The sequence below is a fragment of the Dipteris shenzhenensis genome, chromosome 24 (assembly GCF_047967505.1).
Source record: "Dipteris shenzhenensis isolate YYH24624 ecotype China chromosome 24, Dip_SZ_1.0, whole genome shotgun sequence".
NCBI classification, from domain to species: Eukaryota; Viridiplantae; Streptophyta; class Polypodiopsida; order Gleicheniales; family Dipteridaceae; genus Dipteris; species Dipteris shenzhenensis.
Window position 1 is genome coordinate 48,867,938 of NC_141619.1, and position 10,054 is coordinate 48,877,991.

General features: G+C 44.3%; 1 protein-coding gene across 1 annotated transcript in view; it reads left to right on the forward strand.

Annotated features, from left to right (window-relative positions):
- The window catches only part of LOC147886710 (TatD related DNase), a 187,365-nt gene extending 178,382 nt beyond the window's left edge, over positions 1-8,983 (forward strand). Inside the window, exon 8 of the mRNA XM_087395749.1 lies at positions 8,394-8,983. Coding sequence (XP_087251875.1) covers positions 8,394-8,507 — 114 coding nt within the window. The 3' untranslated portion in view covers positions 8,508-8,983. The remainder of the gene's footprint in view (positions 1-8,393) is intronic.
- Positions 8,984-10,054: the final 1,071 nt, after the last annotated feature.

A 10,054-nucleotide genomic window follows, 5' to 3' on the forward strand; every position in this document is an offset into this window, starting at 1 on the left:
GAGTATCTACATTAGATCTCAAGCTGGTATTTATGGGCTGAGGCTTCCTATCCGCCAGGAAGAAGAGCTCCTAGATAATGAGTTGGCCAGATGACATGGCTGTTTTTTTGGATGCCTCCCCCAGGACACTCAATTCCTTCCGGACAGCCTTGGATTTGTTTTGCACGGCTGCAGGTGCACACATTAATTGGCATAAATCCAGTGGTTTTTGGATTTACGAGGATGACACCCCGGATTGGGGTAATGATATTGGCTTCACTTGGGTACAGAGGGGCGTCTCCGTTAGATATTTGGGCTGCCAGGTTGGGGTGGGCATCTCTAGGGTGGTGGTGGATAACCAGGTTCTTCTAGCCACAGCATGGTTTGTATGCTCTTGTTGGTGCCACTCTAGGGATTGTATCACTCAGCTTAAGAGGCCTGTACGAAACTTTTTATGGAACGGTCTAGATGGCACAATTGATGTTACAGCCAGGGTGGCTTTGGAGACCTTGATTCTTCCTACAAGAGAAGGGGGTTTGAATATCATCAACCCGGATCTACAGTGCAGAGCTTTACTCTGCAAGTTCATTGTGAGAGGGCTTATGCCAGGGCAAGAGCCTTGGAAGGATTTTTTTAATCAGATGCATACAATCTCGCACGCCCACTTCAGGAGAGGATTGGACACACAGTACTAGATGGGTTTTCACCACAGCCCACCTCAGGTCTCCCTCTTCCCCTCTTATGGTTGCTATCCTGAAAGCATGGGCCAGGTTCAGGAGTACTCTTCGCAGGATTCCCCCATCCACCCGTGAAGAGATTGAAAGGCAGCCTATCATGTGGAATGACAAGATTTTCGATGAGCTTGGCAGACCACTTGGAGCTTCTCCTTACATGCAGTGGCCAAGATGGGAGAGGGGCCCTGCATCTATAGTGGGAGCATGGAAAGCCTTCAGGAAGCTTCCTGCAGACCGACATGCCCAGATGGTTCTTAATCTCAGAGGGAGTGCAGGGAGAGTCCAACAGATTGATGTAGCCTTGCCCTTGGATTGGGTGGACACAGATGACATGCCTATTACTTGCTCCACTTGGATGGGGGCATTTTCCAGATTGGGAGTTCCTTTACAGGTGATTGCTTTTCTTGACACACATGAGGATGCCTTAGTTTTTGATGTTTCTTCGGGGGACAAGCTGTCCAGATCCACAGACGATATCTTATTGGAGGTACCGTTTCAGCCAGTCAGGATAGTGGGCTTCATGGAGCATGGCTCTCTTTCACAGTGGTACTTGGATCCTGACCCGCTTCTCCTCGCCCTTGGCTCATGGAGGCTGTGGCTCTATGGAGGTGTCCCAATTAAGTTTTTGCAGTGGGACCCTGGGGAATGGGAATGGATAGATTAAGGGCACCGAGAGAAGGGCATCCCCTTCTTTCGTTACACGGTTTGTAATGCCAGGAAATTCCAGCTCAGCTGTAGGGGTTGGAGGCCCACCAGAGCTCATCATTGGGAGAACTTTCAGATTCCTGCTGACTTGCAGAAATTTTTTGGCAGAGACTCTGGAAATCCCACCGCAATAGAAAAATCACTCTCTTCTTTTGGCTTTCTATTCATGGTGGGATAGCAGTAAACCATTGGAGATCCAGGTTCGGAGCTGACCCTTCTTGCCCTCGCTGCCTTTCAGCTTTGGAGACAATACAGCACTACCTTTGGGATTGCAGACAGGCGAGAATCATATGGAAGGGGATTGCAAGACTTTTCAGCAGTTTTGTTCGCCTACCTTTCTATATGACCTGGGGATCAGTGGCTTAGCTTACTCTTTCAGGGCCCCAGGTATTTTTTGAGAGACTTGATTCCTCTTGGGCTCTTCACATCCGAGGACACCTTGTGGAGTCGTGCTCTCTAGAGGATGTTCCGGCCACTCTTTTCAGGGCTGCTCACTCCTTGGTCGACTCTCCATGGGAGATCCTAGCTAGCATTGCGGCATGGCACATTTGGAAAGCTAGATGCACTGAGGCTTTGGAGGGTTCTCAGGTTCACCCTTCTCAGATCTTGGCCAGTACTTGGACAGATACGATACACACTCTGATGGCCATTTGGGTGACCATGCAGGGATCATCTCGAGCAGCCTCCTCCAGGAGAGTTACTTTTCTCAGAGATTGGAGAGACTCTCCCTTCTTTGCTGAGACTTCTATAGGGTTGAGATGGCATTTTCAGCCTCAGTCTTGGTTTCTTTCTACCTCATTCCTCTGAGGTGTTTTTATTACATGCTTAGCATGGTGTATTTCCTCACAGAGCTTGCTCTAGCGGGTTTCTTTCTTACTTAATAGAAGTCTCTTTTTTGGGGGGGGAAAAAAAAAAGTATGTCCTGATTATACATCCTCTAGAAGTCCTTACTTGATAGTCTCTGTAGTGCCAAATCGAATATAAACTTCTTACAAATGTAAGATGGGGTTGAGGCTGACTTATCCGTTGGTATAATCAAAAGGGATATTGTCAACCTTACAATCTCCCTCTTGATAGTCGGGGTTTCCATGGGACTCCTGCGCTTGTAGCATTCAACTCTACTCTTCTCTCTTCACTTAAAAGCATAGCAACAACATCATGGAAGATCAGTGTGTCAGAATCCAACCTTAAAATGGTAACTAATTCGTTATACCTCAGTGGAAGGCTTGTGAGGAGTATTGCCTTTGCATCATCATCTTCCAGTCGAACTCCTAATCCCTACAATTGCTTCACAATGGATTGCATTTTGCTGAGATGTGTGCCTGAAGTTTCTCAATCACCCATTTGAAGTGCAAACAGTTCTTACTTCAGCATAATCTCCGAGTTAGTGATTCTAGTTCCAAACAGAATTTCTAAGATATGCCAATTTTCAGCTGCAGTCCTGGAGATGTCTACATGATGGAAGTATTCAACTTTGAGAGCCCTACCCAGAAGACCTAAAGCTTTCTCGTTTTTCAAATCCTAGGCATTCATCTTCTCTCAACCTTGGTTATTGGCTGGCCTCTTTTTCGACCTGACACAGCCCCCTAGAGCCCTTTCTCCATAAAAAGTAGACGAACTAACAACTGCCATGAGGGAAAGTTCCTCCCATCAAATCTCACTACAGATGTTTCCGAGAGACCAGACTTGGACAAGGATTTGGACCAACTATCTATGATGATTTTCTGATCATAAGCTGGAGGAAAGGTGGCTCATATACCAATTGTTGGAATTAAAGCACATAGTTACTAGTATTTCTCAAAGAACCTAATGAACTTAGCACATAAAATGTAATACTTTCCACATAAAATGAAGCTTGCAGTAATAAAACTGAGGGATGGCAACTCAAATTGATGGACCCAAAAGCTTCACCTACCCGACTAAACCAAGGACGACTTCACTGCTCAGCCTCACTGGCTTGTTGTAGTTTACAAGACCATGAAATGCCACAAAGGCTACAAGAGATGTCCGAGAAGACACGACACACAGTTTACCAGCTACACAAGCTAAACCAAGACTATATTAATGTGAAGGCTGCCCTCATGCACAAGGATTCAACAACCACGATGCTGCGACATACGCAGCTATTTGGAGTTGGCACACTGCTGACAACTCCAATGATGAGGGCGACATGCCACAAGGGAGTATAGCAAACCGCAGCAAGCTCTGATCACCATGCACATATTTGTAGACACCAAAGAACGGCCATGATCTATCAGCAGCTCATATGCACCAAGCTCCAATCAGAAGAGTCATCCAGCGCCGAGAGGAGGCCAGAGGTCAGATGGCCTCCCTTGAAATATGGAGCCAACTCTCATGAAGAACATTCGTGATCATGAACCGCCAGGGACCAAAAAAGCAACGCTGAAAGGAGCCATGCACAAGTTATCACCTCCAAACCCTGCATGGGAGTTTTCCAGGTGGCTCACTGTTGCCAACTTTAGAACCTTGGAAACAAGCACACCACTACGAAGTTCAGCATACCACTAGTGCTAACAGGTGGAATGTATCTGGCTACGGAAACTACTTGCAGATCTGGATGTTGGTCAAACATCATCCCTCCATGATCTATTGTGATAGTCATGGTGCTTTATGCATTGCACAGAGCCCAATGTTTCATGTGCCTACCAAGCACATTGAGGTTCATTGTTACAGATTGTAAGTAGGGGACATTCACTTGTGTTATGTTCTGACACAAGACAATGTGCCAGATTTTTTAACCAAGGTGCTACCACGACCCGAGTTTCAAGTCTTTGGCAACCTTTACACTTGATATGTGATTCTACCATCCTGTACTTCCTGAGGTTGCTATATCCTCTTGGATGAACATGTGCAACCATGGCATTAGTTCCAATGATCTCTAAGACGTTTGCAAAGTCCTTCACCCATACCATGGAGGGGTTTTGACCTATAATTTTATACCTGGTATGGCCTTGTAGGCTGTGTGTGTGTTAATGTGCGCACATGTGCACCCATTAGTTCATTGCATAAAGTTACCTTATACTTTAAAATCTGCCCCATGGGTTGATCGGGCTAGGGCTATAGGGTTAGACCTAAAAGTTGATGTACCATCAATGATCACCTCACCTGTACTTCTTCTTACACACTTGAGTGCTGCTGCAAATTGCAATAGCACATCGTCTTCTAGCTTCCAAGCTCTGTTTCTCAGCTCCATTGCTTCCTAGCAACCTAACAATTTTGATAGCCGTGTTCAGACCAAGTATGCCCTTCTTATAGGCTAGTGTGTAAAATGTGCTCATTGTGCACCTATTAGTTCATTAGCATAAGTCAACCTTATACTTGAAAATTTGCCCCATGGATTATCTGGGCTAGTGCTGTAAGGTCAGACCTAAAATTGATGTACCATCACTTCACTTGTACTTCTTCTTGTACACTTGAGTGCTGCTGCAATTGCAATAACACATCTCGTTTTTCAGCTTCCAAGCTCTGTTCTCAGCTCCATTACCTCCTAGCAACCTGACAGTGGTATCAGAACAGAGTTCAGACCTGCCCTGTCCATCTCCTTCAGTTCTGGAAGACTTGCATAGTTGAGAAACTGTGAGCTACTGCACCAGATGACCTGCTCACCCGCAACAGCAAGCTAGTTCATTTGGTGAAGTTTGGAGCCTTGTTTACAGACAGTGTGACCTCATTTGGAGCTGCCTGGAGTTGATTTCCTGTGTGTGACTTTAGTCAGTGATGTTTTGAACACTCTACAACTGATTCCTACCTCTGCGACCTGTTTTGGAGTCAGTTGCAGCTGTTCTTTGCAGGCTATCTCTGATTTCGAGCCTGCTGCAGCTTCAGTTGTGGCTCTACTGGGCTTCTACAGCTTCTAGGTCACTTTGTTTTTCTGAAGCAGTACCCCCCTTGCTGGAGCAGTAGTTTACTGCAGTCAGAGCTCTTTTTCTGCACAAGAACAGGTCAACACACCTGTATAACCAATTGCATTTCCTAGCAGCTCTTGCTGTTGTTCTAGATTGGTTGTCTCATTCTAGCACCTTCAATTTGAGCTTTGCTTCAGATTCTGCCGGTAAACAGTCACATCTACTCTAAGGAAAGTTTCAGGAGCACGCTACAATCCCCTACATACTATTCATTGCAGATTGCCACAGATATCTGTCAGTTTGAAGATTATATAGTGTGTCTTTGAGGAAGACATCTCCAGCAGGATTTGTGCCTTGGACAGAAGTTACACCTGATTTTTGCAGGAGAAATTTTGCAGTTGTTGTGCAGTACATTTCTGCAGAGTTTTCGGACCTGCCTTGCCCTTTGTTTGGCATAGTTTCCTTTAATGCTGTCATCTGATTTTGTCAGTTTTCTTTGGATGCTTTGCATTTGTGCCTTATCTGCAATTGGCAATGATCTTTTCGGTATGCTTGCTCCTGAAGACAAGCTTAATGGCATCAAGTACCCCATGCGGTCATACATGATGCATCATGTGTAGCCAAGAACTTGTGGAACATTATTGCAGGTGTTGAGGCGAGACCTCCATCACGGGCAGCCATTGCCATGGAATTGATACTGTTGTTAGCTCTTCATCATCTACCATTGCAGCCACAATCAATGTTTTCTCCATACGTTACCATACGCATATGCCATACGAGTACGAAGTATGAATGGAATATGGTTCAGCCCTTGGGGCTGAAACATACATGACCCTAATTTTACCCTTAAAAATCAGAAAAATATACATTGTTACACATTAAATTGACATAGAGCTACAAAACTTTTGACTTTCCATTTGAAAGTTGTATTAATTTTAAAGTCATGACTCATAATTCATGAAAGAGTCCAGTCTCCAGAGACCAGAGTCATCTAAATTCTGATACATAGTGTCAATGATCGATCATAGATCAATACTACACCAAAATATCATGATCAAAGGAAGTAGGTACTACACTAAAACATCAAAGGCAAAACATCATGTAAGAAAAGGCTGCCACAGCCCCGAAATAAAGCTGAAGCTTGAAGCCTGAAATGCATCACGATTCACAACCAAGATGAGGCTCAAGCCTCGAGCTGCATCCTCATCCTCATCCTCTTGCTCATCCTCATCCTCATCATCATCAGCATCAATGCCATCCTCCTCCTCCTCTCTCCTCACCATCACTCTGCCTCGCCATGGGACTCCAAAAGACTAGAGCTGCTTGAAGCTGCAGTAACATCTATCCTTCTTGTAACAATAGGGGCTGCAATCTCTTCTCCCTCTGTATCTGCTTGCAAAGCGAGCAACCTCTGATCGTCCTTCTCCTTGTTGATCATTTCCAGGGTCGCTTCTATCTTCTCAGTCCCCTTTCCTTGATTTGGAGATGAGACGCAAATTAGTATGGATGTATACTAATTTCTTGGTATTCTTTGGAACCAGTCTATTTCGTCTTTTAGTATGGATAAGAGAGAATGTGCTCCAATTCCTCTCACAAGGAGAAGCACATGTGCCTTGCGAGAGCACTTGAAGAGCCACCCACTGCAAATTTGGTGTGTGAGCCCCAAATGTCTCCCACCATTTCACCCCTTGGTGCATTCTCTTTTCATCCTTTGCAATCGCGCAAGCAAATGTGCCTGACATGGACTTGTAAATATCAAACTCATCACATAAGGTGCACCCGCTCTCAACATCATACTTTGTGTGCCGCTCTATGACATCCATCCACCCATCATGCACCTCCTTGTCACCATCTGAATTTTTCTCTCTCCAAATAGGATGGAGAACAAAACTTGCCGCATGCAGTGGAGAGTGCATCATATCCCACCTATCAACACAGAAGGCTCTAAAATCAGCCAACTTTGAGGTATACAAGTCCCCCATGGTAGCCCCTTCCCTATCAGCCAGGCGAAGGATCTTCAAAATAGGTGCACAAAGCTTCACAATGAGTCTTGCATCTTGCCAGAATGAAGCACCCAATATAATAGAAGACACCTGTTGTGGTTTCATAGTGCGTGGCACCTCTTTTCTGCAATACTCATCATTGACAACCATGCGGCGCAATCCATTGTATACCCTCTCATCCAACAAGTTTGCTAACATGATAAACATGTAAGCAAACCATGTTTGTGCAAGTTCACTAATTCCTTCTTGCTGAAATTTCTATACATTGCTAGCACGGTGTGTTTCCCAGTAACAAATGTCACAATCATGTTGTCGTATCAACACTGGCTTCACCCATGTAATCTTTTTAATGTCCTCAAATAGGAGGTCGTCAAGGCAATGGCATGCGCATCTAGTATAGGAACTATGGGGCCACTCTTCCTCCACCAATTCTCCTACTAGCACATAGTTACATGCATTGTCCATTCACACCTGCACCATATTTTCAGGCCCAACATCAAGAATGACATCTTTCAATATCCCAAAAATATACTTCCCTGACTTATATTGCCCACTGTGTCCACTGACTTCAAGGAGGCCTAAGCCAAAAATGCATGAGACCATGATATTGATTATAGGCCGAAGCCGAGTGTGAGACCAGCCGTCACAAGTTATGCTATAACCATATTTTTTTCACTTATCCCGGAGCTGTAGCATCTCTTGAGTGATGTATACTGCTTCATTATGTAGCTCCTTCGTGCACAAAATGTTGTAGGATGGAGGCTTGAAGGTAGGCCCAACTTGGCCAATTGCACAAACCATCTCCCCAAAATAATGGCTCCTCACCATGAGAAATGTCCTTTGCAAAGAAAAAGCGACAGAGAGCAATGTATGCATCCTTCTGTGCCTGTGATTCCCATGCCTTGGCCAAGGATCCCTTTGACTTTCGTGCGCACGCGCGCGCGCACACACACACATGTGCACGCACGAACACACACGTATATGTATGCACGCGCGTGCGCGCACATACACAGAGAGAGAGAGAGAGAGAGAGAGTTGCACGCGTGTAAGGTTGCAAGATATTTGTTTAATAACCACTCTAACACTTTTGTTTTTCGATATACCAGGTTTTGACTCATGTTTCATCAATATTAGGCATGGAGCAAGAGGATGTGGCTGCTGCTGCTTACAATAATGCCATAAATTTGTTCTCATACCCAGGCTCTAAGGTTGTGTCTTGATTTTTTGTGGGTTTTGTTCGAGGATTATAGACAAAAAACATCAAATAATGAATCAGACGATTCTTCTTATCAGTCAAAGAGTATTCCATCAACGATGAGTTCTTGAGGCAATAGATATGAGGTCTTGACTAACCATTTGTGGCTAAAAGAAATCACCAAAAGAGGGAAATTGATGTAGAGAAGAGTCTAGAGAGAGGTTTCTAATGGAGAGGTCATGTTTAGGCTTTATATATCACTTTGGTCATTGAGAGTGAAGTTGTTAGAAGATGCAAGACACCTAGGGATGAGGAGTTTGCTAGGCTGGGTACATCCATATTGTAGCTTATATGTAACCTTTTTCCCTCAAAACTTATGTCAAACGGGCGATATGACCTAGTCCACGAGCTCGCAAGATTATACATTGAGCAGTCAATAGCAAAATATTGCATACTGAACTTGATTGAGACCTCTTTTGGCAGCCCACATGACACTAAAGCTTTCATTATATTGATGCAGTGAATAAATTTGTCAAGTGCCTGGTTCTTCAAGCATAACTCCTCACTCATAGTCACGAATTCTTGCTTTGTTCTTGGATAAGCTTTTGAATGAGGCATTTTGTAAAGGGTTTTTCAGTTTGAGGACCATTAATAATGCCATCCCAATCTTAAAAGGAAAGGGACCCCTGTGGATGCAGGTACCTACAAAACCATCATGGTTGGCCACTTGATGTCCAAGGTAACACAGTAGGCATGGGAGTGACAGGGTAGGCAAGTTTCAAATGCAGTCATTCCACACTCTTATCATATTTTCACCCTTAAAGCTCTCATAGAAGGGGGGGGGCACCATTTTTTGGATTTTTTCATGTCTTGGATAAACCCTATAGGGGGTGAGTGGTGATATCCTAATGTTGGGCCTACCTGCCGTTTGTCAGTGAGCCACCATGCAGGATATCTAAGCACAGGAAGGCAGTTTCAAAGCTTCTTGTGGAGGTGCTTCTTGACTTCTTGTGAACAAACTCTACATCTTGGTATCTGATAAGAGTTGATAGCCTAGATGGAGGCAAGCTTGTGGATTGGTTGGCTGTGTTTCAGGTTGTGTTGTTGAGAACAGAGGTCGGCAAGATAACTCTTCTATATATGCAGGTTGCCATGAGACGGTTGTAGTGTGTCAAGCTTGTGAAGCTCTAGTATAGTGCCTTTCTTATGTAGTGGTCTATGTAATCTGCAAGAAGCCTGTACGGATGAGTAGCAAGTCTTTTGGTGTCGGATATTTCAAAATTTTTTTACTATCATGATATTTGGTCTTCATATTGCATGTTGTATTTTATGTTGTAGTGAGTTAAGGAAGGAGTTTGTCATATAATCTCTGATTTCCTTCACCATGGTAAACCATAGCATAGTACTTCATAGATTTTCAAAATGTATTTGACACATTACCATAGGGTTTGCCTCACTTAACAACTTTGAGCTCTTGGCATTGTAAATGATGTCATCTTGGTTGTCATGGTGGTATATGACAATGTCATAGGAAGAGTGTGCAGCACACATGGCATGTCTAGGGAGGTGAGC